The sequence below is a fragment of the Mya arenaria genome, chromosome 8 (genome assembly GCF_026914265.1).
Source record: "Mya arenaria isolate MELC-2E11 chromosome 8, ASM2691426v1".
NCBI lineage: Eukaryota > Metazoa > Mollusca > Bivalvia > Myida > Myidae > Mya > Mya arenaria.
The window spans coordinates 29,038,744-29,056,690 of NC_069129.1; the positions used below are offsets into that span (position 1 = coordinate 29,038,744).

Consider the following 17,947-nt stretch of genomic DNA (forward strand, 5'->3'; position numbering starts at 1 on the left):
TCATACAGGCCACTATACCACAGAATTAACTCGGATAAACGAATAATGTCAGCAAAAAATATGGACTTTGTTATTCAGTTCGTTGGTAGAGTTTAAGTTGCACTCTCACAGATTGAACGGTTTGACAACTTATTTTTTGTGTCTATAAATGAGCCATTTTTTGTTCGTATGTCTGGAAACAAGTAATATAATTTTGCTGTCAAAAGATCAGATCGCAAATTTCCCTATTTACGTTCGAAAATTGTTGGTGTATAGCTTAAAGCGTTACTAAGGAGAAATGAAATTTTCGGGGTTTTTTTTTAACTTAAATTGTCATTGGTTCTATTGTGATTTATCTCATATAACTGAACTCAAGGCAGTGATGCCAAAATGAGCTAATTCTGAGACAATTTTTTCAAAATGTCAAAACAGTCATTCGGTGAGAGTGCAACTTTACAGAAGCGCAAACTTCACCTTTTGTTGAATTTGAAATTTGATCTTGCCACTTTGTAAAGATAATTGTTAAGTTTCAAATTAGAAAGGACATTTATAGACAGCATTAAAATCAGCCAAGGCTGTGTTTTCAGGTAAGGATTAACAAATCAGCATTAGTGGTAGCTATACATATGGAAAACGGAGGATTATAAAAAGGTATTCATTTTTAACGTTTTTGATCCTGACTTACAGTCAAACAAGAAACTATTCCTTTGTTGTTTATTTTAATTTTTAAGGCATTGCTCCGGCAAAACAGTTAAATCCCCAAATAATAATATTTGTTCATAAATGGTTATTCACATATATCAAAGGGTACACGTAATGTTAGTCGCGACGGATTTTGAAAAACCTTCGACGATTCTGGCCCCAATTTCTCGAAACTTCTTAAGTCCCTTATAACAGGATTAAGCTAATCTCACTATTTTTTGTTGTTCTTTAAAATGTGTTATATTTACTTCTTGAAGAATTTTTAGAAATTATGTAGGTAACCTGTATAATTATCAGAATAAATCATTTTTCATTTATCAAAATCCATTTTTAGTATGTATTTTTGTTAATTAAAATAAGAGACTTAAGCCTGTTAAGCTTAAAAAGTGTCGAGGAATTTGGGCAAGATCTTTACAAATTTTGAAAACTATCACTTTCGCCTTCGCTCTAAATGCAAATATTTTCTAATGCAATGTTGGCAGATTATGTGGGGTTTTAAATTTCCTGACGCTGTTTTTGCCGTAGTAGTGCCTTCATTGTAAAATAGTGGTTTAACAACCTAAATATCAGAAGTTATTCATGCACATTTACAGACCTGCACGCATCAAAAACAGCATGCTAAACGATATATTGCATAAAGAAATACAGTATTAATACCCACACAAAACGAAACGAAGTAAACGAATAAAATATGACAGTCCGTATATTATCGTAATTTAGTATTTTAGTTAAAAATACAGTCAGACGTACAGACAGACAGACGGACGCACAGACGTTTCTTAATATAAATTTCAAACTACGGTACGGTGAACGTCGGAAAGGGTTTTAGAAAGGTTTAAGGAATAGCGGACAAGAATATGGCGTACTATTTTGGGTCAAAGAGTTATGATTAGCGATTGATACAGGCACAAAAATTTGAAAGTAATAAATAACAGTGACATACATCTTACTCTACTCAATAGATTATCTTTATTTGACCCGTACTTCCCCAACCCCTTCTGTTTGATTTGAAAGACGCCTTGGACCACTCGAACGAATTACCATCAAAACAACCCAATGTATCCTAGTCCTTAGCTGCACTCTTAAGTATAATAGACAAAAATCATACAATTAAATCCTGAAGACTGTTGTACGACAAACCTTTAATATTCTACTTTTGTGAAAAGTGTGAAAGAAAGTGTTAATGATTTGTTTTCATGTAAAATATATATCTGTATGTTATTTATGTCAATTATACCACATTCTTACGCACGCGTGTTCACCTTTGCGCTACCCTATACACATCTTTAGCTAAAAATCAATTCTTATTAACCCGTTCGTACATTGAGATTTAACAATTTTAAACTGAATACTAAGCGAGTGTCAGTAATCAGGGGCGTTGCCAGGCCTCACTGAATGTTACGCACAAAAGGGGTGTGTGGGAGGGGGAATATCCCTGTAGCCGGTGGGGGGGGGGGGGTCGGGGGCCTCCCCAGGGCGAAAATGGAAAATGGAACTAACATGTTGAGCTCTGAGGTGTAATTGGAGGGATTTATTGGTTCGAGGCCGCCGACTTTGTAGTTACTAAGTGATTGATTTAGGCTCAGTAACTTTAGCTAATCCTCCTTTTATTCTGATATCAATTTTTAGCCATATTTTTTTTTTTCATTTTTCATTTTTGAAATTGATGTTGCGCACATGCGGAGCAGCTGAACGCTGGCTACGCCTTTCGTAATAAAATTAAATATTTAATTGTTGATCTAATTAAGCGTACTAACATTTCCATCCAGACTTCTTGTTTCAAAATATATCTCGTTACAACAAATTATAATTGATTCGAAAACTCGATTCTATGATACGATCGTTGCTATGTCCCCAATGTGTTTATGGACGCACCAAGAGTTCAAATCAATTATTGTTTAATTATTGTTCTATACCTTGATGTTTTGGATACAATGTCTGCATTTTAAAAAGTTTTTTGTTCATGTTCCAATAATGAAATTAACGTATTATGCACATTTGACTAGCATATATATTTTTTCGTTGTCATCATGTTAAGTCTGAAGAGTCTTTCATAACATTTTATACATTTTTGAATTGCATGCATATTCTTGCTTCTCTGTCTATATCTATGTACAAAGAGACAAATAACAGCCTTATTATGCAGTACGTGGGTAGAATCAATAAACGAATTCAATACCTGTACTCAATTCGTGGGTAGATCTATTTGGGCTCATATTGCCGCTCTTGTTCAGTCTCAAATACTACTTGTAAATTTGCTGTAATTGCATTTTTGAAGTTTTAAAGTTTTAACGCAAGGACATTTGAAAGACAGCTTTAAAACGCGTCAAATGTGTGTTTTCTGGTTAGAAATTGAAATAATTCAGCATTCGATTTAGCTATAAACTTGGAAGAAAGAGAATATCCTTAAGGTAAGTAATTCTCATTTGTATAACGTTTTTGTTTAACTATACACTATATCATTGTTTGTCGTCATGTTAATGCGAAAACGAAATTGAATCCCCACTAACTGGTCAAGCTAAAAGTAGATACCGTAAAGAGTGTCTGCGATAATTTATGCAATTATGCAATCGAAGATTGCGTTAAAAATGTAGAAAATAATGTTTATAGCCAGGTTTACAACGAAAACCGTGGTATTAGAAGGCGGGCTGCGGGCGGGCGTTCGACCGTTCGGGTGTCTTACATTGGTTTCGCCCAATTACTTTAGAAATAATTGATTGATAGTAAATGAACTTAGAGTGTAGATAGTTAATGCAAAGAGTTTGTTTGGGATTGGTAATGAGGGGTTCGGATCATATCACAGTAACTAAAACTAGAAAAATGGTTTCCTTCCAATAACTTATGTAACGATTTATGGATAGTGAATAAAGTTGGTATGCATGTAGCTGATGTGAATAACTAGCTTGGCATTGCTTTTGATGGGGTTGTTTCAAGGTCAAGTTTATGACACTTAGTGCGAATATTGCAGAGAAACTAAACACAAAAAATACTTAAGTAGAGTTATTTTAAGTCATATCTTTTTTCATAGAAGTAAAGATAAGGTTGTTGTTTTTCTAACTTATAACAGAAATTAATAGGCTATCATTTTTGATTGCGCATATTAAAACCTAGTTTCGTCGCATCGGACGCTCCTAGTTGTTAACATATCTTGGTTAGTATAAAAAATATGTATTTTTTATTATCATAAATGATGGCATTCTTTCAGTACTACTTTCGTGTTTCTATTTATTTCGAAGGTAACGGAATAACAATGTTATTGGATTTAAACCTTCGACGATTTGGATGTTAACAACAGCAAAATAATCCAAGTTAAACTTTCACATTTATATTACGTTACATCAGCAGAAAAGTATGTTTAATGTTTATACAACTGTAACCTGTGTTAACAAGAATATCATTAACCATGCAAAGGGACTATATAATTGTACATGTGCACAATGTGATAAAAACACAGTATTGAAATTTGCTGTACACCCTCGAAAAATGTGTTTCTTTACATTTGTATACAAAAGAAATATTTCCAACATTTCATGCAAGTCGCAGCTGCTATCTAATTGTTTTCTTTCTTCTGTATAGCCTTATAGCATGATCTCCCAGAAGACTGGGCTTCTTCCATTCTGGCAGCCTTAAAATGCCTTAACATGACTTAACAAAACTGTCCAAGGTTTCGAAGTTGAGTGTACATTGTATATCACACAAGGCTACGGGCACACTGCAGAAATCTAAACGAGTATTTCTCTTCGAATAAATACTGTATTGAGTCCGTTTTGTCAGAGCGGGGAAATTGAAAAAAAAACAACAACTACTGCCTATGACAAATAATAGTGACATACATCTTATTTTTAGGTTATCTTTATTTGAACAGTAGTTTTTAACCCCTTCTGTTTGATTCGAAAAACGCTATGGACCAGTTTAACAAAATTACCACCAAAACTACCCAATGTATCCCAGTCCCCACTCAAAAGCATAATAAATAAAATCATACAGTTAGACTTTAATTATCATGTAAAGAGAGTATGAAATACACTGAAACGAACAAATATTATGAATTGACTTTATATATGTATCTGTGTGTGTGTGTGTGTGTGCGCGCGTGTGTGTGTGTGTGTGTGTGTGTGTGTGTGTGTGTGCGCGCGCGTGCGTGTGTGTGTGTATGCGATTATAAAAAGAGTTGATTTAGATACAATATATGTATACCATAAGTGTGAAAGAGAGTGTTACAAATTTGTTTTCATGTAAAATATATATCTGTATATGAGTGTTATTAATTAATACCACTTTCCTACGTACACGTGTTCACCTTTGCGCAATCATACAACACATTTAGTTAAAAAATCAATTCTCATTTACCCGTTCGTACAATATCGAGATTAAACAATTTTTAACCTGAATACTGAGCGTCAGTGACAGTAGTAAACTTAAATAATTGATTGTTTAAATAAGCGTAGTAACATTTCAAGCCAGAACATTTGTTTCAAAATATATCTCGTTACAACCAATGACAATTGATTCGATTTAAGATACGATCGTTGCTTTGGCCCCATTGTGTTTATGGACGCAAGAGTTTAAATCAAGTACTATTTTATTGTTTTATTACACACATGAAACGTTTAGGTACAATGTCTGCTTTTTTATTAAGTTTTTTTATATAATAAAATGAAACTAAAGACATCCACATTTTACTAGTATTTATCATATTTCGTTGTCACTCGTTTACGTGTTATATTACCTAGTTATTCATTTTTGAGTTGCATGCATATTCTTGCTCCTCTATATCTCTGTGCAATGAGACAAAGAACATCTGCATTATTCAGTTCGTGGGTAGAATCAATAAACGATATTATAGAGTTCAATACTTGTATTCAATTCGTGGGTGGCGCACATTGCCGCTTTTCTTCAAGTTCAAATAGTATTTTTTGTATTTGCATTTTTGAAGGTTTAGATTAGCAAGGACATTTGAAGACTGTGTGTTTTCAGGTTATGAAATGAAATAATTTAGCATTCTGATTAGCTATAAACTTAAAAGGGGTTAATGTTTAAACTTTTGGCTACTGAGCTTCTCTGTAGTTTTTCACATAAATATTTGAAGAAAGAGAATATCCGTAAGGTAAGTATACTTCACATTCTGTGTGATTTTTGTCTAGTTCAACAATATACTATTGTTTTGATTTTCAACATATTAAGACCATGCTTCGGAGAACACTTAAATAACGTATTGCTGCTCTAACAATTTTTAAATGTTTATTTAAATATATAAGTGGGTACCTGTAAAATGAGTCTGCGACGGTTTATGCAAATAAAGATGTCATCGAAAAGGCGGAAAAGACCTTTTTTTATATTTTCACCTGGAAAGTAGAACTAATTATGTTTTTCCCATAAACGAGGGGACATTTCGGCTCTTCTGTCTTTAGGCTTCACTTACGCGACAATTTCTGACCTTAATTGCCGTTTCTGCTCATCACACATCCTATTTGGCATTCTTTTCTCATCCAGTTTAGGAAAAATGTGGGGGGTTTTAATTTTCTGATGCTGTATTCGCTTATTCAGAGCCTTTATTGGCAAATATTGGTTTAGCCACCTGATGTTTATCTATGCACATTTAAGACATTGAAATGAATGGCTGCATGCATACATAAGAACATGTTTATTGAAGAAAGAAAAATGATACCTATGCAAAACGAATATGGATTATAGGAGTGGTCCGTCTGCCTGACTGTTCGTATACTACCACAACTTCATGACTAAAACTACGCCTATGATACATAGTTGTTCAAGATATAATTAAACTAAGATGCCCGCGACAAACATCGAGAAAGCCAGACAGACAGACATACAGACCGACTTTTGTACTTCATTTCAACTGAAACCGGACGGGAACTGATTTCAACTATAATTGTGCGTTAACATTATTAAGCCTTTTTTGCAATCTTTCATAGCCTCTGACGCTTGTTTGTTACACCATCTTCGGAATACCTTTCATATATGCTTAATCTTCCTTGTACCAAAGCAAAATGGGTTCAAATGCATTAACCCCCATACTTGCACAAAGGATACGTTGAAGTAAAATTACTACTTATGTTTCAGTAAATGTATTATTGTGCTACAAACATATAAAGTTATGGACCATAATGCATTCATATGTAGAAGAAAGTGCCAATTTGATTAACATTCTTTTATCTGTTTATCGGAATCACGTGTGGAGAAGAAAATAATTATACTGGAAGGTATGTTTTACCATGAATAGGTAAATATCAAACAAATACATGCATACCCCTAAACATTAAACGGTTGAAAGTAGTACTTCGAACAAAAACGCTAAAAGTACTAACATTTAAGTCCGATTTAGGGTACGGTATAAGGCGGTAAGGGATCTAGTTATAGTAGACAAGGATGTGGCGTCCCACTTGGGTCAAAAGCAGTACGGAAGGGTGTTGCACTCTTGCCTTTATTGGTAGCATCGTTCTGCCCTTATGGTGACCAACGTGGGTACCCTTTTGCCTTCATATAATTGAATAGTTAAGACTGCATATTTTTTCTGTTGTTTTATCTTATCTTATACTATGATTTAACATACATACTAACGTTACATATTTGTCAGTTGAAACCGAATATTACTTCAATTTAAAACAATGCCTAGCATATTCAAATTCATAATCTAAGAGTATATAACAGACAAATAGATCGTACGCTTTGCATCCTTTCACTTTGAGTACCCTGTCCCTCTTCTGCAGGACCATTTTTAAACCTGACAAAAACACTAAGCATTTCTTAAAATTGTTAGATTTGATTACACAACAATATCCATTCACTTTATGTTATATTTTCATCTATCTATTTTTCTTCCAGAGAAGCAACGATGGCCCTACCCAAAACGCAGAACCCTGGAAATCCCCGTCAACAAGGAGCACAACAAGTGGTGATGATAATACATGTTCTTGCACATCTAAAACCGTAGTATAGATACAATGACGTTGTAAATGCGTTTTATTATACTTTTCACCAAATTACGTGAGCAGTCTTGTTCACTGACGTCAACGGTATGACGATTATTCATTCATTTTAAGTCCACGTCAACTTGTTCATATTGAAAAGATGTACTCTTACTCCCAAGTAAGATGTACCACAATTAATCCAGTTGTTTTAATTTACCGAAAAAGATGAATGGATATCCAAACCAATGGTTCATTTAAAAGATACCGAGTTTAATCAGAAAAAAGGTGCAGAAAACACGATATTTCTACCTTAAGAGACGATAGTTGATCACTGTAAATCTTTAAGGGCTCACCAGTGATTTAATATTAGTGCTAATGTTCAGATTTTTGATACTTGGTTTTCAGTAATTAATATTTTCCATAAATGCAGTATTTAGTAAGTAGTTTAGGTTTATCACTCAAAATGTATGTGTGGTATACATGTATATGTATTGATTTTAAATACGAGTGCCTTGTAACGCCGCATAACAGCATCGCCGCATAAACGAAATTGACCACGTTTATGCGGTGGTTTTCAACGCATAAACAAGACTTTCTTATCAGGCAAAAAGGCACACTTTCGCCGCATAAAAACAATTAAAACACATACTAGTGTAATACTGGTAGATAAAGATCGGTCTTAACCAAACTTTGAACTAGTCTTTTAGAGACGTAAATTCTAACAATGATTTAGTAAGATCGGTTTAAATGTGAACCAAACCAAATGATCTTTCTGCGAAAAGGTTTGAAAGACGTTTGGCCCGACTGATAAAATATTCTTCAAACTTTACTTGTTCCAATGTCCATTGCAATAAGTCACTAGTTATGTGATTTGTAACAACTGCACCCCCCCCACCCCGGGAATATCGGGGCCTTTGAAACAATCCCTGGTAAAGGCACCACTATCCCCCACATTCACGCCGGGGTGGGGTGGGGGCAGTGGTTACCATTACGTAGAATAAGCAAAGTTGTGAAAAACGTCAATAGTTGCTAAAGAGCAATGTGTGCCACAAAATAACAATAAAGCAATTTTTTACTGACAATGTCAAGGACCATAACACTGTCATTTATATATGTATGTATAAATGAAAACTAGTGTGCACAATTTCACATGCCAGTGAACATTTGTGTTAAAAGTTTGGTGACGCTATGTGTGGTAGGTAAGGAGCTATGCGAGCACTAAAATTATTCTTTAAAGAATATCTTTATTTTGACAGAATCAAGGAACATAATTCTTTCGTTTCTGGAACAATAGAAATAAAAAAAATTAAAACAGGTACACAGCTTCATACACCATTGAATAAATGTAAGTGACTCTGGAGACTCCCATGTCATAAGATTTCGGGACGGACGGACTGGCATCATCATCATCATTATCATCGTCATCACCATCATCAACGTCATCACTATCGTTTCTGTTGAAATATTAGAACTTTATTTTTTAGCTTTATGATAAATGATAAACTTAATCCTCTTTATGTGGCAAAAAGGCACAGTTGCGCCCCATATAAGCAATTTCTGCTTTATGCGTTGAGCGTCGCCGCATAAACGTGGGCGCCCTGTTTATGCGTAGAAAATTACCGCATAAAAGAAAATAAGACACGTTTATGCGGTCATGCTGTTATGCGGCGTTACAATGCCTCTTTAAATGGCGCCGTTGAAAGATTTTATATTCATTTTGTCATAATCATTCTTACAGATAAAAATTCCTACTTTTAATCGCATATCGTTATCGATTGAATTATTATAATGGCATACTATAACACTTACAAGTTGTCTTAACAAGAGTGGGAGGAGATAGAGATTTAAAAGGTATGCGAGAAAAGTATCAATCGTCGTACGCCTGAATAACTGAATAACTAGATAATATTCGTGTTACCTGATATCTATAGATAAATTTAAGCACCTGGATATCCACTTATGATTTGCGATTTTCACTTAGTCAATGTTTTAACGAATCTTATTTATTATGCCAGTTAATAAAGTGGTTAACAAGAAACAATTCGCGAACGTTAACAGGTTATATAACGACAGTGATATGCCGCCATAAAAACGCAATCGCACTAACCATATAATATGAAAAATTCACTATGAAATCCTGTTTTACTTGTGTAATGTTTGCTGGAAATACAAGAAAGGTAACAAGAACGTGCCCCCGATTTGACCCTGTCAAAGTGATAGCCAATGGACAACTAAGCTAATAATATGCGCTATAAAAAAGCAATTGCAAAAATAACACAATTTCAGAAATCGATAGGGAATCGATAACCACTCTCTGTCAAAACATTGCCATTTCACTAAGAATCCGATATGTTTGAAATCCCATTCATAATTACAAAATTATTGCCGAAAAAAGGTTATTGCTGTGAAGTTCACATTGTGTAACATTGACCTCCAAGTGTGACCTTGACTTTAGATATAGGAGCAAGCACAAGCTACATCATACCAGCAAACAACCCTTGTAGCAACAGCAGAAATTTTTCATTTTCACTGAATTGCGGACTGATTTTTATAATTTATATAACTGGAGAAAAGTCTTGAAATTCGAATTCTGAAAATGAAAGCAAATTTTCATGAGTAAAGACAAAAAAATCATTATCATCACCATTATCATCATCATCATCATCATCATCATCAGAAGCAGAAGCAGAAGCAGAAGCAGAATCATCAGAAGCAGAATCATCATCAGAAGCAGAAGCAGAAGCAGCAGTAGTAGTAGTAGTGGCATCAGTATCATCATCATCATCATCATCATCATCATCATCATCATCACCACCACCACCATCAACATCATCATTATCATCATCATTATCCAGATCATGATCATACTCAACATTCCGATTCTCCTCCTCCTCATCTTCCTCTTCCTCATCTTCCTCCTCCTCCTCATCATCATCATTATCAATAACAACACCATCATTATGTGAAATAATTTAGAATCAAGAATCGGAATTTGTAACCTCATTTTATCACTAAGATATGTTTCGTCTTTTTTTAATACTAACGTCTATTCTTTACACAGATTCCTCTGTTCCTATTATCATCTGGAACTAGAAGAAGATGAAGCTTTTGATGAAAACAACAAAAGAAACGAAGCATTTTTATCTTGAAGAGATCAATTTTTTTGCGTAAATATCTGCAAACCAATAATAAAAGTTTGCTGACAAAAGATCAGATTGCAGATTTTTATATTTCAATTCGAAAATTAATGTTTTATGGCTTAAACCGTTATTAACGTTATTAGCTTAAAAACTATGATCAGCTTGATAATTTCTTAATGTGTATCATTTCTTGGTTTCAAAAACAAAATTTAAATGCAATTTACCGTCAAATAACAATTTTATATAAATTTGAATTACCCTACTCACATTTCAGAATTATGATAAAAACGACATCAAACAAGAAAAATCTATTGTTTCAGTTTGGTAATAATTTGATATCAGAGTTACAAAATATATTTGCTTTCAGAAATAATACATTATTGATCACAACATCAACAAATATAATAAAATTGTATTAAATTATTCATATGGTATTACAATTCTTACACGATGTTTTGACGCATACAATTGGAACATTGATGTTTAAAAGCAAAATCAACACGTTCTAGAATTACTTGTGTGTGGGTAAAAATGCAATTAATTCCTTTATTTAATGAAAATACTATTTAAACTTCTGTAAAAAGTGTAAGCTAATTAAAAAGAGAATAAATTGCTTCTGGATCGATTCGAACCGCTACCATGAATCCCTTAAAAAAATTGTAGTCCTTTGTTTAACAACATAGACATAAGCGTTAAAATTGAAGAGTTACCAGTTGAGGTTTTCTTTAGGGGTGTTTTACCTTAAGTTTTAGCAAAGCTAAAGTTTCAGTTAAGCTCCACTTCTTATAAAACTGCTTTTTGTTCGGCACGGGTATTGTTAAAATCACAATATATTTGTTTGCTATAAAATGATAACTCTTAAATAAAAAGTCGCAAATAGGATGCTAAAGTTTAATGAGAAATCATCGCAAATAAACAACTTCTTTTTTTGGCAATTAAAGCATACTTAGAAGATGTAACAGAAGAAAAATATATTAAATTGATATGTTCACTGCAAAATAAGGAGTGAAAACATCAACTTCAAGAACTACCTTAAAACCTTTTGTAGTTACTTTCCCATGATCAAAACTGAATCTGAACAAGAACATTTTGCCAAAAAAAATGAAATTTAAAAAAGGTTGCATACGTTTAAATATAGATATATATGGAAATAACAACTTGCAGTTTATCAGAAAAATGATAATCCTGTTTTTCAAACGTTTTCTTGAACTTTGAATCTAAATGTTCGAACACTTGCGTATAAACAAAACATGTAACAGACAAAAACAGATGCTCGAACATGGATAGGATGCTATGTCATCGTTCAACTATGTTTTGAACTGTTCGGCGTTGTTATACGTAATACAAACTTTCCTGAAAATTCTCACAACAATTAACTGATTTAAAGATGAAAAGATTTTTACCCCATATGTCAATAAACCAGCGTGTTCTTAATTCTTTACATGGAAAACGACCTGTCTTCAAGCGAATCAGACTGGTCTCTGACTGTGAAGGATGACTGAATACCATAATTATATCATGAAACAAACTCTAAAATTAAGAACAAATGTTTTTATAGAATGATTATCCGCAATTGTTTTGCTAACGAGTTCGACCTTTCAAACTTTCATTCACTAAATGGCGGCAGTAATTTTGTCATGTGTTCATGTCCTGGTTAATTTATAAGTGCTTTCGTTATTTTTGAAACAAAGATGCATTTATAAAGTCAATCGATACTTTTTCATAAACTAATTGCACTAAAAAACGAGAAGAAAAACTATATTTTCACTCAAATTGATATTTACACTGCAAACTTAGAAGTGAAAATATCAAATTTAATTTTTTTTTTAATCAATTACATTGATTTTGTGCATTAACTGTTTTTTTTAACATAGATGCATAAATAAAAGGTAACTTAACATTGCTGATACCTATTTTGCGTTAAAAACGAACCGAATAGAAAACTAACAGCTACGTCATCAGTTCTATTTCTTCAAGAGGGGTGTCCCGCGGGTAACAGTGTAGATAAAACTCTTTAAAAAGTAATATGAAAATTAAATTCAAAACTGATAAAAGTCTGAAAATAAGCATAAAAGAAACAGAAAAATAGTTCATTTCAGTGTAAGATCGTATTTTGCCAATAGTGAAATAAGTTTTTTTTATGACACCTGTGAAATAGAACACAATTTTACACAGAAATCAACAGATATTCTCTATATATTCATACGGAATCCCATTGGAGCTATTGTGTTCCCAAACCTCGCCTTATTAAATTACCAAGAAAAAACGCGACATTTATTTGTTATATTTTTACATCGTTTCTTTATTTTACATTGTAGTACTTTGTATAGTCGAACTATTGTGTTTTTATTTGAAATTCGATAAAAAAGCGCGAGATTGTACATTTACTTTCATGCATCCTTTTTATAAGTTTGTCTGGAGAGAGAAACACGCAATATTTATTGTCAAATCGGCGCATTTTTTTCATTGACTTTCTCGAGGTTTTACCATAAAAAATTACTGTACAAATCGAAAAAAGATGCGACATTTCAGTGATACTAGTATAATTCTAAAGTTCATTGTTTTGCTTTCACTTGAAAGAGAAGTTATGTAACCATTTAGATATTTGATGGAAAATTTACGTCATCGTTGTGTAAACATCTGGTACGGGGTTTCAGTAAATGGTTATTTATCATTTGATTGAGATTGACGTATGAATGAAGAAATATTTCACATATCAGAGAAATTTTCTAAATAAAAAATAATTGAAAATGATGAAAAACTGACAACAACTACCTTCAGTTTTGCCAAAATGCACGCACACATCCAGTTTCAGACGACGCACACACCTGTAACATGTAGTAACGTCGGTGCTGGAGGTATGCGTCTAACATGTGTTTGAATTTTCCCATCTCGTGGCGTCCTTCGTTCAAACTTCATAAAACATGTTCTTTAATATAAAGGTAACTTTTGATTATGAATTATTTCGGAGGACATTTTTTTTTTGAGTTCCTAAAGCATACTAACTTTGAAATTCTTTATAAGTTTTGTCATTATACAATACCCTCATGCAGATGGATAAAATCTACGGTACTGCATTTTAAATGTTTAGGGTAAATTTTTACCAAATATTCACCGACTATTTGTGAATGTCCACCTCTGTGTTTTATATCGAGCATGGCGCATTCACGTTCAACAATACGTTCTTTTAAGATTAACTAAGCAAATGTAAGCTTATGAAAGCTTAGGATAAATAACCACCACATATTCACCAACCTTTTTTGAGTTCTACCCTTCATGAAATCTTCTCATTATTCCCTTTCTTATATATCGGGCTCGATTATGGCTTATGCTAGGTCAACAATAAGTTGTCAGGTGTATGAAAACTTGTTAATGCTTAGAGGCAAAGTTATACATACAATACAGGGGCGTAGCCAGGCTTAACTGAATATTACGCACGAGAGGGGGAGGGTGTGGGAGGGTGAATATCCCTGTAGCCGTAGGGAGGTTCGGGGAGGGGGGTGCTCCCTAGGGGAAAAAATGAAAATGGAACTAACATGTTGAGCACTGATGTGTATATGAAAGGATTTATAGGTTCGAGGCCACCGACTTTGTAGTTACCAAATTATTGATTTAGGCTCAGTAAGCTATCTAGCACAGAGAAACAATGCTTACTTTAGCTGATCTTCCCTTTTTCTGAAATAAATATTTAGCCATTTTTGACCATATTTATTTTTCCATTTTTCAAATTGATGTTACGCACATGCGTAAGTGCGTAACGCTGGCTACGCCCCTGCAATATCACGTATCTAATCGAACTTAAAATAATAATTGAATTATGAATATATTTCAGGGCGGCGGACATCAGCCACCATTACAACAACAACAACAGCAACAACAGCAGCAGCAGCAGCAACAACAACAACAACAACAGCAGCAGCAACAACAACAACAACAACAACAACAACAACAGCAACAACAGCAACAACAACAGCAGCAGCAGCAACAACAACAACAACAACAGCAACAACAGCAACAGCAGCAAAGACAAAGACGAGTTGAAAATATGCACGATTCAGTAAAGAAATTGAGCCTTTTATCATGTGCATGTTCTCTTTCAGTTTTGCTGCTAAGAATTGCAAAAAAACAAGGTTTTCCTACCCCAGCTCTGCGTCCTGAAGTACTTACAGGTATTATCATGCTTTATTTCTTTACCGCGTTCGAACGTTTTGAAGTCGCCAATGAATTGAAAATATCACAGGGACAGGCACCGAGAACGATAACGATGTTTGTCCGATTTTGTATATTTTGGATTCCTAAAGCTTTCGGTTGTGAGATTGGTGATTTCATTGCTCCCATACTAAAAGCGAAACATTCAACACCTGCTTTAAAAGAAGTTGCTGATAACCTCACTGAAATAAAGAATAAAGCGTCTAGGTATGCTGCCGCAAGAGGAAGTATAGACAATGCCATGAGGGCGCTCACAAACACCGAGAAAAATGTCGAGCATATGAAAGGACAATCTGAGGAATTATTGAAGGGTTTACCTCTTGAATTATTAGGTATAAAGCGGCCAACATTTCATCAACTACGAAGGGGTAATGTTACAATTTCTGAACCGAAACTGGTTATTCCGGCCAAGCGTATGCCGCGAAGGAGCACATTAGCCAGTGACTATGCTAAGAAGATACAAAAGGAAATAAAAAACGTGTACGAAATCATGAAAGATGTTCTGAAATTTGATTCAGAGAAATTGTTTTCAGCCACAAAGAAACAAATGCAATCATTGATTCATCATCTACAGTGTTTTGAAGAAATTAAATCTCAAGTGGAAGTAAGCCTCACTAAGTTGGCATCCCTTTCACAGAAGAACAGCCCACCTGCTTGCGAAGATTTGGTAACACTACTTGAAGAAACGAAACCTGTTTTACAACTAAAGAAATACGATGGCTTCAACGCAAGTTTGCAAATGCTGGAAAAGAGTCACAAAGAGTTGCAAAGTTTGATTCAGAGCAAAGGCTTAAGCCGCAGTTCTTTCTTTAAACTTAGAAAAGCTTATATACAGATAAATGGCCACGTTAAAGATTTTGATAAAATGTTGAATACGTTACGAAGGGATGCGACGTACTTTAGGCAAATGCAGTTCCTTCGGAGATTAATACAATCATCACCAAAATTACCAAATGTATTCCGGTCTATATTTGCACTCCAGAGCAAAGCAGACGAAATCAAAATATTTGAAAATGAATCGAATAAATGTTTAACAGCAGCCGTACAAAGCCTCCAAACAGAGAGTATTTCTCCACAATTACAAACAAAAGCAGCTAATTCAGTCGCTAGTCTGGTGGCAGGCTTTGATAACGTTGCTGAGATGAACAAATTGAGGCCCAAACTAGAAGAATTCTGTAAAGCTACGGGTGTAAACGTGCCTCACCAATGGACTCTAATCATGCGGCGATGCGACATCGTGTGTGTTGGAATGGAAATTTGTCCATCTGGAATATTTGGAGACACTGGAATAGTACAGATATGAATGCATTGTGCGCTTTGTATAATGTATAATAACTTCTGATGCATTTTTTCGAATTTCATCTTGATATTTTAACTTTAAAGGGACTGTACACCAGATTGGCACCAACGAATCTCAGGACAATTATTTAATAAAATGTTTTTCTCTTTGATATCATAATTGTAAACAAAATACCAAAATGTAAAAAAAAATCGAGTCGGAGACAGGTTTCGAACCGGTGTTGCCGTCCAGTGTTGTATCCACTGTGCTACGAAGGCTTACCCTAAACCGTTGGAATATTTAAGCTATATACATTACTTGGTAATATCACGTGATAACATCGACTAACCAATCACGCATAAGAAATGAATTCTTTTTTTATGGAAAAATACGAAAAAACTGCGAAAAATAAATGAATTGTAAATTATGTGGTACTTCAGTTAGTAAGTTTCGTTGCATTGTACACATTGATACCAAGTTTATGTCAATTTTTGACAATTTTCTTCTTTTTTTTCGCTAATTCATCTTATGGAGAGTACAGCCACTTTAAGGAATGTGCACTAAATGTTACTAAATGTTTCGCCTTTTTCTTCCCGTGTTGTGATTCAGATCGCCTGTACAATTTCGCCTGATACAGTACATCAACTTTCTTTGTCTACCGTATATTTGTGTAAGCTTTTTTATACTCGCACTCGAGCCTTGCCCATTCGGCGAGTGCTCCGATAAGATTGTTTATCATTTTTAGTAGCAGTTGGGCTGGTAAATGTACGCCTGGAGTCTTTTGGACTACACACACTTTATCCACCCCAATAACGTTCATACACATATAGTGACAGAAATCCCGGAATTAATTCCTTAAAAGTCTGCATGTTATTATACAATATATAATAAAAACTTACTGACAATAACATAAGTCATTTTGCATATATATATATATATATATATATATATATATATATATATATATATATATATATATATATATATATATATATATATATATATATATATATATATATATGTCTATTATTTTATAGTTATGAAGAGTGCGATTTCCTAGTTTATCTTTATTTGAAAGATATTCGAAGCGTATGCATATTGTTGCGTCTTTCCTAGACCTCTGTAAAAAGAAACAATTTACACACTTATCTGTAATTATGTGATGTTTGCTGTGTAAACATTAATAAACATATATTTCTCAAATAAGTATAATGTTTTTTATAATGTAGAAACCCTACAGGATCTTGCATAACGGACATGTGTTTCCGAGTCTTTACCGGGCCTTGAAAGTTCTGTCTTTCCACCCCGGGAAAAGACGACTCACGTGCATCCACGCGCCAATTTTGAATAATATGTTAATGGATTATGATACTAAATTAAAAATAGAACGAGTAAAAAGAACAGAGTCAGAACAGTGTACGTCAATAAAACAAAATGATACATAATTAAATGAAAACCTTAACACGACAAAGTTAATTTCTAAATGATACATACAGATTGGCACATGTTGGGAACCAACCATAGGCGGCTTCGAAAATTCCAAGTTTAAATTCAGACTCCATTTTAAGACTAAACACAGCAAGTCTTATTTCATTGTAATGCGTCGATGATGATTTGCTGAACACCTCACAACTAATGTAAAAAAAGATTTTTGTGCTCTTTGACGACTGTTTTCTGTACAGAAACCAGACGCTGAGAGAACGTTC

The 17,947-nt window shown here is 33.9% G+C and overlaps 1 protein-coding gene across 2 annotated transcripts; it reads left to right on the forward strand.

Moving 5' to 3' along the window:
• The first annotated feature begins 543 nt into the window (after positions 1–543).
• LOC128244798 (uncharacterized) lies at positions 544–17,116 on the forward strand. 2 transcript variants are annotated; one of them, XM_052962880.1, is made up of 3 exons: positions 544–630; positions 7,528–7,597; positions 14,586–17,116. In XM_052962880.1, exons 2-3 carry the CDS (start codon positions 7,538–7,540, stop codon positions 16,263–16,265), a joined length of 1,740 nt encoding a protein of 579 aa, XP_052818840.1. In that variant the 5' UTR covers positions 544–630; positions 7,528–7,537; the 3' UTR covers positions 16,266–17,116. The 2 variants fall into 2 exon arrangements, with proteins under 2 accessions (XP_052818840.1, XP_052818839.1); XM_052962879.1 differs by lacking the exon at positions 544–630 and adding an exon at positions 2,923–3,092.
• The last annotated feature ends 831 nt before the right edge of the window (positions 17,117–17,947 follow it).